This window comes from Nipponia nippon, unplaced genomic scaffold, assembly GCF_047370975.1.
Source record: "Nipponia nippon isolate SJK-2023a ecotype South Korea unplaced genomic scaffold, ASM4737097v1 scaffold_3, whole genome shotgun sequence".
Lineage (NCBI taxonomy): Eukaryota > Metazoa > Chordata > Aves > Pelecaniformes > Threskiornithidae > Nipponia > Nipponia nippon.
This window is the reverse complement of record NW_028262347.1, coordinates 51,291,174-51,311,288: the sequence shown is the minus strand read 5'-3', so window position 1 is coordinate 51,311,288 and position 20,115 is coordinate 51,291,174. Positions and strand designations below refer to the sequence as shown.

The 20,115-nt window shown below is 41.7% G+C and overlaps 2 protein-coding genes across 12 annotated transcripts in view; both read left to right on the top strand.

The window, feature by feature from the left end:
* The window catches only part of FGD6 (FYVE, RhoGEF and PH domain containing 6), a 77,919-nt gene extending 67,753 nt beyond the window's left edge, over positions 1 to 10,166 (top strand). The window contains exons 18-21 of one of the 2 annotated variants that reach the window (XM_087766539.1): positions 702 to 829; positions 1,554 to 1,682; positions 4,053 to 4,201; positions 6,935 to 10,166. In XM_087766539.1, coding sequence (XP_087622665.1) covers positions 702 to 829; positions 1,554 to 1,682; positions 4,053 to 4,201; positions 6,935 to 6,971 — 443 coding nt within the window. In that variant the 3' untranslated portion in view covers positions 6,972 to 10,166. The remainder of the gene's footprint in view (positions 1 to 701; positions 830 to 1,553; positions 1,683 to 4,052; positions 4,202 to 6,934) is intronic. The other variant, XM_087766540.1, reaches the window with a different exon arrangement.
* A 2,868-nt stretch (positions 10,167 to 13,034) lies between these two features.
* The window catches only part of NR2C1 (nuclear receptor subfamily 2 group C member 1), a 61,479-nt gene continuing 54,398 nt past the window's right edge, over positions 13,035 to 20,115 (top strand). For 4 of the 10 annotated variants that reach the window (XM_087766148.1, XM_087766141.1, XM_087766137.1 and 1 more), the window contains exon 1: positions 13,112 to 13,168. The gene's annotated coding sequence lies outside the window, so the exon portion shown is untranslated. Of the gene's footprint in view, positions 13,169 to 15,919; positions 15,992 to 20,115 lie in introns of those variants that run through there. The other 6 variants (XM_087766147.1, XM_087766140.1, XM_087766142.1 and 3 more) reach the window with 5 other exon arrangements.

Sequence of the window (20,115 nt, the reverse complement as noted above, 5' to 3'; positions counted from 1 at the left end):
TCAGGGACAACTCTAGAAGAGGAGTTAATGAAGCTTAGGGCAGCCCTACTCCTTCCAGGCTGGGCTGGAAAATAGTGGTGGGTGTTGCTAGAAAGGGGGTTTTAAAGGAGTGAAGTGTTGCAGAAGTCTTCCAAGAGAGATGAAGGAACTGCCTGCGGCAGTGGAGGAAGACAGCATGTGCTCTGGAGATGGGAATCTCCAGAAGTGTGTGTGTGATGGCATGATGCTGGAAGAGGAGCCCTACAGCATCCATACTGAAAAAAGCTGAGACATTAACAGATGCATAGAATTGAAGGACAGACTTGGGGAACAGAGGTAAAGCACAGACTGAACTGCAGAGGACAGCTCTAAAAATTTGGTGTGGTTTTTAAGACTTAATTTTGACACTGCTTATGGGCAAAGGTAGTTCAACATCAAGAAAACAGACTCTGATAACAAACAAGACCAATCCATTTAGTTTTAAATTTCTTGGGTTTTTTTACTCTGACTGTGGTTTGGGGGATTCTAACTCATGGTGTTGATGATAATACTGAAAAGTTAATATAACATGGAATTTAATGTGATTAGGTGTTACTATTGAAGCACTGTAATCAGAATAAAAATGTCAGCTGTTTTTAAGAAAAAAAAAAAAGTCCAAGAATCATTGCTTGTATTCAGTCATCTGTGACATGAAAGCAATATATTCATCCTATGCATTTTAGATAACCAGTGCACTCCTAAGAGCGGATCCCCAGTCAACCATAAATCTCCATCAAGTGCCTTGTCTACAGTATTACATAGTATTCCCTCTGGAAGAAAGCAGAAAAAAATTCCTGCAGCCCTCAAAGAAGTAAGTGCTTTATAGGTCAAAAGTAATGCCTTGTTGGTATTGTATCATCAATATTAACAATGAAAAAAATAATTCCATAATTTAGCCATCTTCTCTAGACTCAAAAGTCGAAATTCACCTGTAGCAGTGGTTTGGGTCTTAGTTTTATATAAGCAGGGACCTGAACTATGAAGCAGTGTATAAACTGCATAAACACTCGTGAGACTGTGATTCAGAGAGATAGTCGGAATTGCAACTTCTTTCTTGCTTCCCTGTGTTTCAAGAAATTGATTTACTTCTGCACCAACAGTCAGTGAGAAGACTCCTACACCAAATCAGCTCTTGGCTTATGATTAGGAAAGGTGGAGCTAAACTCTGCCTACCTGCACTGGAGGTCTCTGGAGGAAGCAATTTTTCTTCTTAGATAGGAATGTGTGTTCTCCAGCTGTACGTGGTCCTCAGTGTTTCAGCCCTCTCTTGTCCTGTTGCATCCAATTTAAGTTCCAACCCTTAGACCGCAGAAACCTCTCTTCCAGACCAGATAGATGATGGCAGACGAAATCATTTTTCCTTCAGCCATCTGAGTTAATTAGCAGCATTAACTAGAGATCAGGTAAGAATCTGAGTCTTTGACAGGACAGGGCTCAGGAGGTCTGTTTTAAAAAAAGCTGTACTGCGAAAACCTGGACAGACTCATACATACTCTTGGGGTTTGTTTGTTTTTTTTTTTTTTTTTTCTCTTCAGGTTTCAGCAAATACAGAAGACTCTACAATGAGTGGCTACCTACACAGATCTAAGGGCAGTAAGAAACCATGGAAACACCTATGGTTCGTTATAAAAAATAAGGTGCTATACACATATGCTGCTAGTGAGGTAAGAGACTACATGTTTGAAATCAAATATCCAATGATAATACTGTCTTTGTAACAAAGTTGTTTATTTTTATAATCTAGAAACAAGCTATAAAATTAGATCACCTTACAGTAATTGATCTGATTGCGATGTAGTACTTTGAAAAGGCCCAGTGAGCTTGGTACCATAATACGCTGATATAGCTACGCTGTTTCTGATTCCAGACCTAGCTTTGAGTACCTCTGCACTGCACACCATTGCACAGTTGTAGGTATGTTCTGAGTCAGTTGAATACATGGGGGGCTGTTTGGATGCATCACACTGGACTAGTGGCAAAGCCAACATTATAAAAGCATCTTGAAGTATCTTGTCCTGCAGTTCCATAAGGTATTTTGAATGCTTGGAAAATAAGCAAACTAAATCTCTTTACTTCTCCTCAAACTGTTGTCTTCAGCCTGGAGCTATTATTTAATATACAGTGCTGCAGTAGAAAAAAAAAAGAAATCTAATGGCATTTGCTTTTTTATTTAGAATGTGTAGTCCTATTGCAGTGTGGAATAATCTCTAACCAATATAAGCTCTGCACATCCCAGCATGTGCTGAGGATGTAGTTTTGTTGCATCTTATAATGTTTTGCAACGTATATGGATGTATTGTAGCACTGGAAGATCTTGGGGTTTGTTTTTTTGTATTACATGTTATAATCTGCTAATAGCTTTCAAGAGCAAAATATCCAAAGCATCTGTTTAAAGGTATTGCTATCCCTTGCTTTCTTTCAAAATGTAAGGCCCAACCTATCCTGACCGTGTAAAGAATTACCCCGCTTCACCCCCACGCCACCCCCATTCTAGTTGTTTCCTGGTTTGTGCTCAGATTTGTTCCTGGGTTGTTCCTGCTGTAGTGCCAACCTTTATTTTAGAACTTCTGAATTACGTCCAGAACCTGTGATGTTATTTCCACCACAGCATTGGCAATAATAAAAAAAACAAGTAGTTCTAAAAATATCTTAAATAATTATGTACAAAACAATTACTTTTGCAAAGATTGGAAAAATATTTTAGAACATTGTCTCTCTTCTGACAGTTGCAAAGGAGACTTTGGCAACTGTAAAGAAAGGCATATTAGTCTGTGGCAGTCGCCTTAAATCTTCTTTTGCTTGGCTTCCTCCGAGATGCCTTCCAGAGTAGCTTCAATTTGCAGCTTGCAATCACAAAATTAACTCTTTCCTATTTTCTTTAAACTAAGCATTAGCTGTCCTTACTTTTCATCTTGAATGAGCCATTGCAGGAGACATTGTTTAGAGAGTCTCAGGGGAAGGTCCAATGTGGTCTTAGCCAGGAAGCCCCACTTATGCTACTTATATTAGTTCCAAATGATATAAAGATTAGTGGTAGAAAGACCACTTATTAGTCGTACAAAGACCTAAAATAGTAAAACAGATTGCTAAGCCTTACTTGACTGTTTTCCAATATCAAAACTGCTGCTTTCACAGGGTACTCTTGTTTCAATGTAGAGGCAATTGCCAAAGTCTTCACCTGATGTGTCAATGTTTATGTACATTGTTTATTTTTTCTTTCCTGAAGCATTGCAGGACCTTGCCTAGTTACAGAACACTGTTTTGGAATTTGCACAGGATGAAAACACTTTCTTTTTTCTTCCAAAAATGCTGTGCGTTGTAATTATTAATTAAAACACAAGATTATAAAAAAAGGAAGTAATTGAGATGAATGAGGAAGGGAAAAGGTTGCCTTTTTAGCCAGGTTTTGAAGTTAAATGAAGAGAAGGTAAAAAGATACAGCTTCTCTTGCTACTCTTTCCTAGCCAACTGCTTGTGAACACTCAGCAACTTTTTTTCCCTATCCTTTTAATTTTCAGTAACAGAAAGCAAAATAAGTTCAGCCATCAAAAGTATTTGGAGTGTGACTCCAGTACTTGAGCACATAGGTTACATCCATAGCTCCTCCTTTGAGCATACTCACTGCAGCTAATAGCATCCCGTATCACTTTTAAGACATAAAAACTCACTACTAAGGTTGTTGGAGAGAGCACTGGGCTAGATGGACCTTTGGTCCGCTGCTGTGATCTTTTGATGTAAGGAATCCTTACCAGGCAGAACAATGAGGCAATACAGTGAAAAACAAGGTAGAAGTTGTCAGGGAAATAAAAAGAGGAACAGCAATGTTGAAGTCTGCGAGGTTTTGTTATTTCCTGTCCCCTGATTCATGCATGGAGACTATAAAAAGCAGCATTTTGTGCATGACTATTTGTAACAACTTGTTTGTTGTATAATCTGTTGCAATGGTATGGTGCATGAGTAAAGTCTAAACGCATTCCTTAGTGTGTCTTACAGGCTCTAATTTTGTCTTGTTTGCTTTTTTCCCTGTAAAATAGGATGTGGCAGCATTAGAGAGCCAGCCTTTACTTGGATTCACAGTCAGTGAAGTAAAAGACGAAAACTCAGAGTCTAGAGTGTTCCATTTACTGCACAAAAACACTTTATTTTACATATTCAAAGCAGATGATCCCCATTCAGCTCAAAAGTAAGAAACTATTTGAATTAATTTATGTTACTTTTTTCTAGAAAATGTTTCAGAAGTCATGAATGTTAATATTCACAGATAAAGCACATGTACGAAAGATGCATATTATATAATACGTAAATAAAACTTTTAAATTACTTAAACACAAGGTCCTGGTTTCATTAGGACTTCTGAAACACTTTAAATGAAGAAGCAGACTGTCCTCTGCAAAAGAATGAATGTAGGAGAATGGAAAAGTCTTAAGATAAAATAAGAAATTTTTCTTTTTCCTAGCCCATTCCTCTATCCCTGGTCTGCTGAAGTGAAAATTGAATGTTACCTTTGAAGAAATCCAGAAAATGTGTTTTAAGAATTAACTGATGTGTCTCTTTTTTTTATCTCCAACTGTAAATTTTAGTTATTTTTAATAAATATATGGCAGTGAAAAATAAAGCAAACCCTAAAAAGTAAGGGACGGAAGTTTGAAGTGTGTGTGCAGATGTGTGTGAGCATTTAGGTGCGCTTAATATGTTCAGACAAAATGCTTTAATTCAAAGAACACTCACACAAGCTGTTTCATTTCAAGTCCTGCTGGTGTGTCTGAGTCTGGAGTCATATTTGTCAATTTATGTATTGTGTGTCTTTTATATAAATAACCTAGAAGCTTGGTCATTAATCAGTAGAAAACATTTGCTATATGAATCATGGAGTAAACTAGAAATGAGCATGGAAGCAATACATTTGAGTTATCTTACCTGTATGCCTAGCTTATCTGACTGGTTTCACTGCACTTTTCCCAAATTAATTTTACATCAATAAAAGAGATTTCATGTGCTAACTAGTCCATTATTAATACTTCAGCATTCAAATGGCTGCAGGTATAGTTTTGTGTGAATAGGGATATTCTAAAAAACAAAGTACCCAGGGCTACTGAAAATATTGAACAGCTGAGAACGTGCTTAATTACATTTCTCTACACACAAAATCTGGAAGTCTTTATTTGATTTTTGAGGGTATTTTGTCTTGCAGATGCACACAAGTGTTTCCTTGTTATTTAGATAGTATTCTCTTGTCTCCACTGTGTCCTCATTTGTACTATATAAAACAAAACTAAAAAAATCCAAGGCATTCAATAGCTTTGTTTTCATATTCAGACAATGGCTTTTGTCATCAGTAGGAAAACTTGGAATTGGACATATGCTATTTTACTGAGGCTAGGAATAACATTAAGTACCTTAAATTGCAAGCTTTCTCCTCAGGAGATTTATGCTGAACCTCCAGAATAAATGCTGCTTTGATAGCATGTTCTTTGTTCTTTCTTTTAATGCTCTTGGCCTGTTTGCATCAGTGGACACTATTTTTTCCTGTTAGGGCCAAGTAAATATCTGATATATTTGTGTAAGTGCAGTAATAAATTTTAACAGATGTTTACTTTTTGATGAGCTTTTAAATTTGTTAGTCCAGTACTATGTTCAATGCTTAAGCTGTTTATGAATTTGTTGTATTTGTATCCCATTTTTAATGAATGGCAGTGGAAAATGCAGAGAGCCCTAAAAAGCAAGGGATAGAAGTTTGAGTTGTGTGTGCAGACAGACGTGAGCACTTACACATGCTGAATATGTTCGTACCAAAAGCTTAAATTCACCGAACATGCACGCAGTTACAAAGTTAAACATTCAGGGCGAGGAAGAGCCAACATCTGTGACTGACATTTAGATACCCTGTGAATACTAAGACAGGGTTGAATTTCCATGAGAAGGATAATTTTACAATCTTTGTCTCATTCAGTTCTTGTAAGATGTTCACTGAGGAAAAAAAATCATCAGTATGCGGGCCTTTTAACGGGCTTTTTAACTTGACGTGCAGACAGTTCAGCCCTCACTCGGAAGACTCCATTTTTTACTGTTTTTGTCAGTGTAGCATCAGAGTGCTTCAGAAACATGAATTTCTGCAGCATCTGTGAGAACGTGAGGATGTTTATCACCCTCATAATCAAGTAGGAAGAGAAACCACAGCTATAAAGGGTAAAAGTATCTGAATATTAACTTTGAATTTCCAGTTTGAGACACCTTGGATCAGCTGTTTGGGACTTCCCCGCCCTTTGCATATACTTGTATTTTCGCAGATGTAATATGCAGGGTATCTGTTAATACGTGATTCAGTAGTAGCAGGTATTGTGTGTGTGAATACAGGGGAAGTTCCGTCATCGTGCAAAGGCACCGTTCCTCCACCCCAGCCCACGTGCTCTGTGGCTTATTCCCTCAGCCCCGCCAGTCCTTCACTGATACCCTTGTGCCAGCTGCAAAAGCAGAGGGCCTGGGTTATGCAGGTGGCTACCTCAGTTTTAGTAGTGTCCTGATTCACCCCAGATCGTGTTTGCAGTGAAATAAGAGAAGGAAGCATTGGGGTTTTTTTAAAAGGTATGCAATCGTCTTCTTAAACTTGGCAGAACTTTTGCATATCCTACTTATTGAGCATTTGATTGCCCAGCTTCACTTGTTCTTTATGTATGTAACTTCAGTATGGAAGAGGTATGGAAAAAGTTTCTATCATCTGGCCTTGTACTGATACCTAATACGTTTCTAGCAAGCATTGTATGTTTGGACTCGTTGGATAGATTTCTGGCATTTGCACTAACAGACCAACTGGTAATGGAAGTATGATGTTACTTCTCTTGTGAATCTGTAGCTAGTCACAGCAGTGTGATTTATACTTTTACCAGCAATTTCCTAACAGTGTTTAATTTTCTAATAGGTGGATAGAAGCTTTTCAAGAAGGCACCATATTGTAGCAGTGTCAGCATCGTGTCTGCAAGTTTAAAGGAAAATGTCCCAGGATGGTGGTAAAACAGAGTACAGCAGCTGTTCAAGGAAACAGAAGCCTGCCGTCTCAACCTACACAAAGTTGTATATTTGTCAGGATTAGGAGTTGTTGCATTTTTAGTGTAAGGTAGTATTTTTTTAAAGAACTGTGTGTATTTCTGTGTTGATACAAAATGTGTTATTTATTAAATTCCAATGTTTACTTTAATGGTCAGAATTATTTGTGAGGTCTGCAATGAGGTCCAAAGTGCCCAGGTCTTCAGAATGGCGGGTGGTTGGACAACATATTCATAAAGTTTCTGCTTTTTAAAAAAAAAAAAAAAACAAAAAACAAAACACAAAACAGATCTGTTGCAATTGTACAGTTCCTCATGATTTGTGCATAGGTCTTGAGCTGCTGATGCTCACTTTGCAATTTAGCAAGAACAGATCAGAATAGGAATTTCAAAGGTTTTGGATCTTTGTTGGCTATGTAAACTCCATGAGAAGTTGCATGATATTGCTGCTCCTTTCCTTGAATGGCAGTTGAAATCTTGCATACAAGTACATTAAAACAGTACAACAAATTCTGTGTCACAGAAGCAACTGCAAAGTACAGTTCAATTATTAAAAAAGAGAAAAGGGAAAAATACTTTAAAACAGACTTTGCAATTACAGAGATAAGGCACTAGAGCTTTTACAGTACTACAAATGCCAAAGAGACTAAATGAGTTATCTTCAAACAATTGCAGGATATATTTTCTTTTATGTTTCCAGTAGTAGTTTAAAGCAGAGTAAAAAATACATCGTTGATATACAGGGAAAAGATGAAATATTTGTTTCAAAACTTTGTGTCAAATGAGTTCTGTACGCAGTATGAAACACTGTATTGTTCAAAGAACGTTAAACAAATGTATGTACACCCCACCCCAAATTTTTAAACTATTGTATTTTTAAATATTATGTTTAAACTGGAATTGCCATACCAAGAAAACACAGCTTTTTTAGTGCAGATAGCATTGAAATGTATACCATTCTTTGAAATACCTTTTGTTTACACTATGATTTGTTCTGTTTGACACTTTAAAATGCAATTCAGTTTTAGGTGTTTGGGTTTGTTTTTTTTTTTTCTTTAAGAAAATTGTCAGTATACCTCATTAGGAAATACTTACTGACGATTCTGGTGCATTTATTCTATTTAACTTTTGAAAATCTGTTAACACTGTAATAGCATAAATGGAACTAGAACTATGAAAAGAAGCCATTTTTATGTCAAACGCAATGCATGTGTAGCCAGTTAATTTTACTGTATGAAACACTTCTCAGTAGTCCTCTGAATCAAGCTAGTTGTGCTAACAGAATTAAGAGCAATTCACTTTTAATTAATAGTTTGAACCCATGTTACTAGCTATTCTATGGCCTCACAAAGGAAAGAGAATAGATGATAGAATAGTTAGTAGTCATCACAGAAAGGCCAAGAATGAAAATGCAAACCGAAATTCTCTTATTCCCTCAAATACCTCAAGATCAGGTCTAAGATAGTAACATAGCTCTGAAGAAGATTGATTTTCCAGAGCTTCTGTTAAGTTAGTAGCAGGCTTGGAAGCCTAATGCTTAATATTAAGTATACAAGTAATTTCATTGACTTCAACCATTTCAGTAGAGTACCTTTCTGAATCAGGGACTTAAGGCTGTAGATCTGGCTTCCATCATGAATGCTAGAGATTTGACCAGATAGTGTTTGAAATTCAGTGGAAATCTGATCAAAGCCTTTATTCTCTTTTATTTTAATACAAATGTGATAAATGAATATTTTTCTCGTTACATATAAAGGGCTTTTACTTAATTTTGAAAACCAGCTGCTGACTGAAGCCATGTAAGCTATTAGCACATCTCTTCAGGGTGATTTCTGACATGGTTTTTACTGTATCCAAACCAAAACTGATACCAATGTAACACAGATATGATGTGGCTCTTCCAGTTGATATTTTCAAAGGGAAGAGCTGCTTCATGTTTTTATAGGGACTGCACACCAACTCAGATGGGAAACCATGAACTGGCAAATGAATCAGAAATTTGGTTAGGAGCAAGCTAACTTAATTTATGGTTTGATATTGATCTCCCTGCTGCAAAGCAGAGCAATATAAATTGCTGTCATTAACCTGCACATCAGTCTTGCTTTAAAATCCGTACTATGTTTTGCCCTTACAAACAGAAAACAAAGTCAAATACATACTGAATAAGATGCCCAAGTTCTGCCTCGTGTGGCGTCAAACTACCTCTCAAGGATTCGGTGCAGAGTGAGAAAATAGTATAAAATGTTCTGTGAAAGTCAGGGGCCTTCTTCCAGAAGCAGCTGATCAATCAAAAAATCTCTCTGTGACAGAAATAGATTGGAACAGAGCCTTAAAAACAATAGTAGACATCTTGCAGTCTAATTCTGTGTGAAATGGATGGTCTTTGTAAACACGTTTGAATATTTCTTTTCCTCTTTCTCCAGCACTAGTGCTTTGTGTCATCAGAAGAACCCACAACATAGGCATCTTCATAACATTTTTAGATGGTTGCTTTTCAAACTTGCCCTATTTCTCTAGCTCACCTCCCATTTTGATTCATTACCATCAAAAGTAAAGTATTCACTTCTTGATTTGACTAAACACTAAAACAAGACGAGAAGTTTTTAAACACCTGGCTACCTCTTCTTATAAGAATCCGTAGTTAATAATTAATTTAAGATTGGTTAGTAGAATACAAGACAAACATTAGCATTGAATATTAGTTCTAGCGTCTTTATTCTTGAATAAATGAAAGGTTTTAGGATCCTGAATTCTCTTTAACTTAAAACTATTTTTTGTGCCCAAAGGACTTTATACAAATGCATAGTTGAGCAGCTATGGAACACGTTTTACTAAATATTTTTTGTGTGTGGAAACTTGATTACTCGATTATGTTTATTACATCATAACAGAAAGAGATGTTTGGAAAGACACATTCAATGCATTTGTTTGCCATAACTTCTGTCCCCTGTATTCACCGTCCAAATAGGCTTTTATTTGGAGCAGTCCTAAATTGTATTGTCTAAATGAAAGAATAGAATCTTTATTTTGTAAATGAAAACAGTTTAAAGGTGTAAATATTGCTGTGGATATGTATCATTTTTGTATAAATAAATTCGGATTAGTTGAGTCTGCATCCTTTTTTAAAAAATATTTTCAGGTTTTTATGTATTGTGTAATTCGTGTATTCATTGATTTTCAAATGGCAGAATTTGCTGTCATTAACCTGCACATCGGTCTTGCTTTAAAATTTGTATTATGTTTTGCCCTTAAAAACAGAAAACGGCCTGAAAAGGTAGGCTGTGTGCACAGACTGACACTGCTGCTGGATCTGACCACCCGAAACGTTAGTTTTAAGTGAACTATCTTGCTCTTGTCAGCCAAGACACTACGCACTCTCGCTACCAAAACCGGTGTCTTTGCTACAAAAATTATTTCCAGCTTTCTGCCCTCCTGTCTTTCCTGAGCTGCCTCTTGCTGTTTAGTTCTTCATTTTCTGTTCCCTCTTCCCCAGCCCCCAAACTAAAAGCCCAAGCCTTCACGCATTCATGATGTTTGGTTTCTGTAGAGCTCTTCCACAACCAGGTGCAGAGCCTGTGCTGGAATGCGGCTTGCAGCCAAAAAATTGCTCCTGAGCAATGGGGGTAGGACACCAAGCAGCGGGGGTTTATCTCCTGGAGCCACCTCCCAGGCCTGGGGCACGCCGGCCCTTCCGAGCTTCACCAGCCCAGGAATGAACTGGGCTCCCTAGGCCCACGTGCCGTAACGCAGCGTGATTTACAGGCCTGCGAGCAGAAACTGCAGCTGCAGCGGCAGCTGACTAGGATACATCAATGCCCAGAGAAAGCTCCTCATTAATGCAATATTCTTGGACATTTATCGGTGGAGATAAGACAGTTCCAGGACGCAGGGCGAGAGGGCTATTCGCTCCGTCTCCTGGTGAACAGACATACCCGCGGCAAAGAAAGCATCCTAAGAAACCGTTGTTCTAAAGAATTAAGGGAGTTACGCCTATGTGAAGGTCAAATGGAGGGTGCTACGTTAATAAATCCTTCCGCAAAATCCAGGTCTGCTGTATCTATTAAAGCATGCCTGAATCACCGTTTCTGTTGGCATAGGTATTTCATCAGGGCCTGTGAGGGAGAGATTTTTCTGTCAGGTCAGTTACGCTGCCTCCTTGTGCTTCTCTGACAGATGTTTGGAAGCAGTTTTTTGATAACTTGCAGTAACAGCATAAAGGGTTTTGCTTCTCTGCCTGTTTCCAATAGGGATGCGTCTCTTGTAATCCTCGCTGACACAGCGACACGGACGTGCCTTTGTAATACAGATCAAGCACGAATTGGGTCACTTGCTAAGAAAAAAAATCAAAACATGTTTTACTGGTTACAGTGACATTTCTGCTCTATTGAGGGTATCAGAATACTTGTCTGAAATAAGCTTTGGTGCAAATTCTTTGGTATTTGTTAAATTAAACTGCAATAAGCTCCTTCATTTAGAAAGGGGATGTGCAGCTCAGGCTAGTTTGGGAAATGACAAGTACTGTAAATTGAGGGTGCTGTAACGTCTGACACTTTCAGGAAATGCTTAGCAAGTTAATTGCGGTAATTTGAAAATTTTTCATAAGGTTCATTTGCATTTGGCTTTTGGGAATGTGTTTGATCAAAAAGCAAAATACGATGCTTGCAAGTACTGACAACTAGTGATCTTGAGCTTGGGTAGCGAGTGCAGCTGTGGGACCACGGGTGGGAAGAAAAGCAGTAAAGGAATGGGCAAGATAAGAGCGTGAATGATTTTATTAATGTTAACACATAAATTGCTTGTATTCTTTGGGGTTTTTTCGTATCTCTGCTTCTCAGATGTTGACGCTTATGTCATCTGATTCAGTAGAAATTGCATAAAAGGGTCTAAATGAATTTCAGACAATGAAATTGTGCACACAGCCCCGGTGGCCTAAATGATCTTGAAGTTCCTGCTGATCTCCAACCACAGCTATACAATCTTCGTTGAACAGATGGAAGAGGAGGGGAAAAAAGGGACATATAGAAAGTATAAAACTCTTACTTAAAATCAAGGTCACCAAAATAATTACCATAAACTAAGTAACTGACTAACAACTTCAGTCCAAACAAATGTCGAGACGTTGCCGGAACACTGTTAAGTTGTTCCTTTGGCACTTCTTCGAAAGTCCTACTCCAGCCAGGAGCGCGCTCATTAGCAGCCAGGCTCGCCGCTGTCTTTCCAAACCCTGTTCAGAGCAGCATTGACATTTAAAGAAGCAATTTGCTGCTGCCATGCTGGTGGAGAAAGAGCTCCTGCAAACGCCGCTGGCTGAACTGCTACAGTAACTCCGAGGGCAGCTCACGGCGTGATGAAGCAGCCCATGTCTTCATCGCGTTGCACGTTTCAAACCTGATCTGCAGGTCTCATCTACGTACTGGCCTCAGAGGGAAGACCCCACCAAGCTACCCAAAGCCAAAAGCAAACACTTTACGCCCGTGATGTTGAAAGCTGGCACACTCCCGTTCCCTTGCAGAGAAGGGCAGCGGGGACTTGGGAGGCTCGAGGTCTCCTCTCCATGGGCACGATAACGCCCGTTAGAACGACTCGGGGCAGAGCCGCGTCTCTCCACCCCTGAGGGAGCCCGGCCTCAGGCGCCCCCTCCCCAGGAGCGCTTTGCTCGGGGCCCGGCCCGCCGCCACCTGCCCGCAGCACCTCGGCTCTCGCCGCTCCCCACGGCGCCCCGCGCTCCGTGCCCGCCGGCGGCTCCCGGCGACACAAAGGGCCGCCCGCAGCCGCCGCAGCGGCGCAGGCCGCAGCGCTGCTGCCGCCACCTGCCCCCGGGCGCCGTTAACGGCCGCCAGAAGGGCGGGGACGGTGAGGCGGGCTCGAGAGCGGCACCCGGGGCCCCGCCCCGCGCGGACCCCTCCCCGGCGGGCCCCCAGCCCTCCCCGCGAGGCGGCCGGGCGCGAGCGCAGGCGCAGGCGCAGCCGCCGCGGCGGGGAGGGGAGGGGAGGGGCGGGGCCGCGCCGAGCGGAGCCGAGCCGAGGGGGCGGGGTCGCGAACTCTGACCTCCGGGAACCGCAGCCGCCGCCGACAAATAAGCCCACCGGAGAGGCCGCCGGGCCCGCCAGGTGAGCGACTCCCCCGGTACCGGAGGCGGCCTGGTGGCGGCGGCGGCCGCGCGGTAGCGGTGCGGATCCGTGCGGCCGCCGGCCTCCGCGGAGCGTGGCGCAGGGCACCGCCCGTCCCCTCCCCTCCCGCCTCGCCTCAGGCCTCGGCGCGTCCCGCGGGCGGCCCCGCGCCCCCCGACCTTTCACCTACAGGAACCGCTTGCGCCTCCCGCCGCCCCGCATCCGGGCGGCCTCGGCTGCAGCTTCCCGCCGGCGCGGCGGGCCCCGGCCCCTCCTGCCGGGGAGGGGGAGCCGCGGGGGGAGGCGGCGGCGGCGGGCGATGCCACCCTCGTGCTGGGCTCCGGCCCCCCCGCCTCGGCCCCGCGCAGCCATTTTGTGCGGGGCGCCGCTCGTCGGCCCCGCTGGCCGCGGCGGAGGGCGAGCCCGGGCGCTGCCTCGCCGCCCCTTCCCTTCCCTTCCCTTCCCCCTCGCCGCAGCCCCGCGAAGCCCCCCGGGGAGGCTGCCGGGGCGGGGACGGGCCCGGCCGCTGGCCTCCGCGCTTCTTCCTGCCGGCGGCCGCCTGCGCGGCCTCAGCCCTCCCGGGGGGAGGTGACCGAGCCCCCCCCGCCCCCCCCCCCGCAGCCCTGTGCCTGCTGGTACCCTCTCCCCGCCGGTTCCCTCTTCTCAGATATCTCTGGCGGCTGCCTGGGTTTATGCGGGTGAAGGTGGTATGTCCTGTGTAACGGCCCGTATTATTTCTGTTGGGGCAGATGACCCTGTCGCTGTTCCTTATTTTGTCTCGTTGGGTGGGGTTTTTCTTTGAAGCTGCGGAGTTTGTGGGTTCTTTCTTTTCTCAGTGCTGCAATATATTGTCTTAAATGTAAAAAGCACAGCCCTGTACCACAGGGTACACTTATATTTGCACGTTGTGGAGGGAAGAGAGGAGGTGGCATGTGTTGTGCAAAATAAACTTACGCAACGAGGAAAAAAAAGTCTTTTGATACTGGTTTTACTGCAAGACAAGTGTGTGGACATGATTCGTGAAAAACTGAGTTGGGCATTCTTCATATGTGAAATCTCTGATCTGAAGCTACACTGGTACCATCATCAGCAAGGTGGACTTGGGAAAGTGGTATAGTAGGAAGAGCTGCACCCACACCTATTACAGAAAAATAAGACGGCAAAAAATTAAAATAGTTTTCTGTAGGACAGCTTCCTGGTTTTGGAATCAGCACTGTATAAGTAGAAATATGGCGGGGGGAGGCAAAACATCACATTACTGTACTGGATGAGGCAGTGTTCACCTGGCGACTCTTTCTTTTGCAGTTTGTAATTTTGGATGGCTTTTTCTGTAACGGCATTTCTACCTGAAAATAACTCTCTAAATATTCCCCCCCCGTTAGTCCATGGTAGCCACTTGTGACATGAGATGTCCTAGTCCAACAGTGCATTCAGCCCACAGCTTGCTCATTGCCATACAACTTTCCTCAGGGACAGTTGTTTGAGGGAAGTCTTAAGGTCTGCGAAATGTACTACTCCTTCTGTCTGTAGCTCTTTCTCCAGAGACGTTGCAGACCCTCTCTTATCACAGGACTAAGTATTTTTGTGTGATGGTGGTTAGCTGTGTGTGTGCATAGGCAGGGTAATGCAAGGAACATAACTGACGTCACCTGGTGGGGTGTGCAGTCCTCAGCTGCTTCTGCGGTGCATGCAGACTGCTCTAGCTGGATGATGGGACGCCTCGTGCTAAGTCTGTTATATTCTTCAACAACAGATCAAGATGCTTATTACAGAAAAGAGCTCGCAGTAGATAAATTACCTAGCTTTAACTTTTCCCCTCGATTCTTATTAATATTTCTGTTTTTCTTGCTGGTTGTATTTTCTTGTGAAATGTTGTCTTGAAGGGAACAAATTTGGTGGGAGTTCTGATATCTTTAAGAATAGCCATAGCCCAGGCTAGATTGTGGGATAGGAGGGGAGATTGTGTTTTGGTTTTTGTTTTTTTTTTAAAGTCTACCTTGATTTTCTGGTGAAGTTTCTTAGCCTCTGAAGACAAAGCCCTAAGCAATGTGTGTAACTCTGAAGCTGACGTTGCTTTAGGGGAAAAGGGGTTGGACCAGATGGCCTCCAGACATACCTTTCAACATGAATTATTTCATGATTGTATTGTGTTATTAAAGGGGGGGGAGCACGGGGAACCAAATGAAACAAAAATCCAGTGATACTGTAGCATGCAGTTAAATAGTTCACATGCAAAATATAGTTACAGAATGCTTAAAGCTAATGTGCTAGTCCAGTGAAAACTGGCTTTCATCTGTAATGTGAAATCTAAATATTTACACTGGTAAGATTAGTTTGCTTTTTCCCTATATACTGCAGATACTCAGTTTTCATTTTGATTTATTGTGTGCTCATTGTATTATGCAATTAAAGTTTGTGCAGGCAGTGAAATTGCCGGAGTTTCCTTACAGTTTGTGAAGGAAAGTAGTCTCCCTAAAGAAAGTAACCTGTGCGTAATGTCTGGGTCAAAAAACCCTGAAAAACCCCCAGCACCCCTTGCTTAAAGTATGGAGCTTAACTGTGTATGCGGAATAGAGTGGGGCGAAATCTTTAACTTGTACATGTTTGTTCTGCTGGTGGGCAAAGTGGATCTGAGCTGGCAGTGCTGCAGCTGGCAGAGGCTATGTGGGGCTTTCCTGCTTCAGCAGCCATCCTGGCTTAAGCGGTTTTAATAGTAAGCTTTGCTAACCTGAGTTATTTTGGTTGATACAGGTCAGGGTGCTCTCATGTGAATATCTGCTTTCCCAGACCTGTGGGGGTATTAACAGCCACTGTGAGGAAGCGGTAAGCAGCTGGGGTGGGTGCGGGGGCTGCAAGCTCTGCCTGGCACAGCTGCCTGTGTATGCTTTTCTGTTAGGCACAGGCATGCAACCCAGCAGTGACTGTCAGGGAAAACTAAACAATACCTAAGTTACTTTCTGGTAAACTTTTTACTTTTTTTTTTTTTTTTTTTCCCCTCAGTGCTGTTTCAAGCTGCTTTTAGCACTTTAAACTTGTGCCTGTACGTTATTGGTATATGGTAAGCTGCTGCAAAACAGAATTTGATCAGTGTGAGGAATGATGGATAAAATGCAAAGGTGCAGCTAAGCAAATTCTTACTCTGGTGTATGCAGACCTGTCCATATTTTCACCCTTCAGTCAGCAGCTTTTGATTCCAGAGGTTACTGTGTTAGTACTCACCAAACTCTTAAAGGAACAGAGGATTTATCTTCCGAAGAATCAAACCCTTACTTTCCAGTTCTCTGAGATTGGAAGGTTGCTTGTGCTGTCTGAGTGAGTCCCATGTATCTTATGATGCAGTGCTGTAGATTTTGTAAGGAAGTATGTTCCTTCCTCAAAATCATGGTCTAAGAACTGCCTTTCTGTATCAATATTTAGATTAGTTTTGTTGGTTTGGCCAGGCCTTCTTTGAAATGCTGTTCAAATTTGTTTAACTTAAATTACTTTTGTTCAACTTGATAGTAAGAGGCTGGACTAAGCGAAGTATTTGACTGCCTTTGTGGGAAGTTAAACCAGCACTTGAAAAACGTAAACCATCAAAAAGCTAAAGCCAAACCCTCTACTATTGTTGTATTAGCTATAATTAATGGTTATTTCATTCCAAATAAGTTGAGGTTGCTGTTTATAGCTTAGCAGTAAGTTTGTGGTGTGAAAACTGCCCCATTTGTTTTGGTAATACGTTTCCTTTGAATTATTAGCAGGACAGTGTAAGTGTCAATGTGACTAACGCTTTCACTCTTGACTGACTTAATCTGAATATTTTTTCCAGAGTGTTTTACATACATATTTATGGGAATTAAAAACAAAACACACACCCTCTAACAAAATCTAATCCTGTGGAATTGATAAAGCAAAAAAACAGGGAAGAGGCAGGTGATGATATTTATAAAGGGATATTTTTATCTGAAACAATGCCAGCACTGATTTACGGGAAGGGTGTGTTTTAAACTCAGGGTTTTTTTCTGAAGGAAGTTTCTGTGGATATGAACATGTGCAAGTTGTAAGAGGGAGAGTTACTGGTAGGACTATTGAATAGGTTTGATAGTCCCTTCCATAGTGTACTTTCATGTATCAGCTACCTCATCTGTGACTGTAGTTCGGTGAATGCTCCGAGCAGTCGTGTCACACCACACCTATATGGGCAATTGGGTGTTGTACATAAGCTGGTGTAACAGTATGGGCTTTTTCCAAAATAAATGATCTTATTTCTGCTTCTACCTGCTTTTCTTGTGTTACGTTATAGCAATTGTTAGCTGCAGGGCGGGTAAATTCAGAAGATGAGCTTACCTTAGAGCTATACAACCATGAGGTCAAATGCAGAGGGGGACAAAGCTGCCAGCCAGGATCGGGGCTATCCTTCTTCGTGAAATGCTGTAATTATACCATAGTGGATGTAATGCCTCTCTGTGTTTGGAAAGAAGGGTTTGCACTCGCTATGCTGTGTTAGCTTAATCTTTGTGTGCCAGGCAGGAGAATGGACCTGGCTGAACCTAATCCAGTGAAGGGGGAAGTCTTCAGTTGGATGAACTTCCCGGTCTGGTTCATTGCGCATCTTCAGCTCTGGTGCAGGGAACCAGTTTGGGGTTTTTTTTTCTTCCTGCACCAGTGCAGGATTTTGCAAGCTTCAGGTGGAGATGCAGGCTATGGCTGACATTACACAGGGCAGCTTGACCCGATTAAATGGCTGTCTCTTTACCTAGCTCTGGCATGTAGCCAGCGCCCATGTGAGTGGACCCAGCTTGCAGACAGCCGCCTTGCCTTTCCTCCTCCTTTCTTTCCCCCATTGTTTGTGGGGCTGGTGAGCTGAATCAGCTCTGTAGCTGTTCCGGCAGGTTCTAGAGATGACATGATAAAAGCTACAGGAGCCCAGGGCTAAAAGTGAGACTGTCCCTTTGGTGGCCCAAACTCTAAGAACGACTTGGCAGTCTCCTGAAAATTTATCCTGTCAATTCTGTTTTCTCACATCTCCTCCTGCTGTAGCACTCACTTACATGAAAAAGCAGTGAGAACAATGATTCTAAATTAATTGTACAGGCATGCCTGCAAATGCATCTCTTTCTCTATTGCTGTGTGCCTTTTAATTATTCCCTTATGCTTTTACAAGCATCTCATCTTCCCTTGCTTGCCTGCAGGATTAGCTGCTTTGGTTTCCTGTGGTTCTCTCTTACATATGTACTCTCTAAATCTTGATGTCATGCAAATTTAATAAACAGTATCTAACTGGGTGTCAAGAGTCACATAAATATTCGTTAGTTCATTGATAAAGAGAATGTTACTCCTTTAAGTCTGCCAAGTGTTCTACCATCTTGAGCAATATGGCTTATAGAACGATAATCCAAGAATAGCTCATTTAGCTTCCCATGTTCATTGAGCTTTTCTTGTATGAAGCATTGAGCAGAGTAGCATCATTTGTTTCACAAATGTGTTTGGATTCCTTGGCTTAATTTATTATCTATAAAACATTGCAGAATACTGTTCTGAAGTATAAAGAGGTCTTAGTGCCTAAAACAAGTAACAAAACCCCCTAACTCTGGCACTTTCAATCATAGAGGGATTGTTAAGTGCTTTCCATTTTATGTGTAGGTATTTATTAAACAAGTTTGGCACAGGTTATGCTGAACTCTTAATTAGTACACGATGAGTTTGAGAATGGAAATGAGGACTGGCTTCCATTTTAAGGTACAGAGCACCTGTAAGCCCAGTGTGATGACCTGAGTTAAAAGAGCATATCCTTAGTTCATTTTCTGAGATCTGTTGAAATCATTTACTACTGAAGCAGTATGACTATAGAGAGAGATTAAGACAGTTTCTTGTAAGAGGGAATACTTTTCCAGTTAGCTTTCCATTGTATCAACCTTTCGAGCTTTCCTAAAAAGTCATGTTGACCTTCTTGTATTTGTCTTTACTGTGATATAAGAACAGAAAGTTAAGTTCACAGTAACTTCTGCAGTCATAACTAGTTAACGTGCCTGTACCTCAAAAGTATCTAGAAAGTTCTTATGTAACTTCATTACTTGAAATATGTCTGATCTTCTACAGGTAGATTTAATCTCAGAAAGACCCCTGTATTAACACACATTCCATACACATACATAGTAATTACCAGAATCATTATGCATTCCATACATACACAGAGTCAAACTAGTTTGACAGTGCCAGCAGGGTAAGTTAAACTACTCAAATTTTACAAGCATCGTTTTTGCACCAGTAAAACTACACTGGCCAGGGTTATGACTTTTTTTAAAAGTAAACTGAAGATCTCTGGGGTGGACAGAATTTTCTTGTGTTGTATCTTCATACCAATGTGGTTTGTTCTTACTCATTTAAAGGGTGTTAAATCAGAATCAAGGTACTGGATAGTGGGGCAGCTATACCAACAGTGCCATGTAGTAGAACAAGAGATGTTACCATTTATATCAAATGGAGAGTCCAAACATGAAGAAGTATTCTTCCTGCTACTGCTTTTAAAGTCCTTAGTCTACACTGGTATAATATTTTGAAATACTATTAGTAGGAATTTGCTACTAGGATAATTAAAGTTGTGTAACTTTCGTCCCTGGAGAAGGGTGTGAGTTAAACATGGATGTCTTCTGGGTATAACGGTACTAGTGGAGAGGTTAGTGCTTCTGATTACCGACCCTCAAATCTGCTGGCTGTTCTCATGGGAATGTTTCCTAACCCATTTCAGTTAAAGTACGCCAAAAACAATTTAAAAAGTAAGTCTCTCCCAAGTTATTTTGACTGAAGCATTGGGAAAACTTTGGCACATAAAAGCTGAGGAAGAAGTAAAGAAGAGTGGTTGAATTAGTGCAAGCTAATGAAAGTTTTCCACTGACATGGTGGTTCATGGAGTGCTTAATCTAAAATAGCAATGGAAAACCATTGGCAATGATGCCAGGTTCAATACC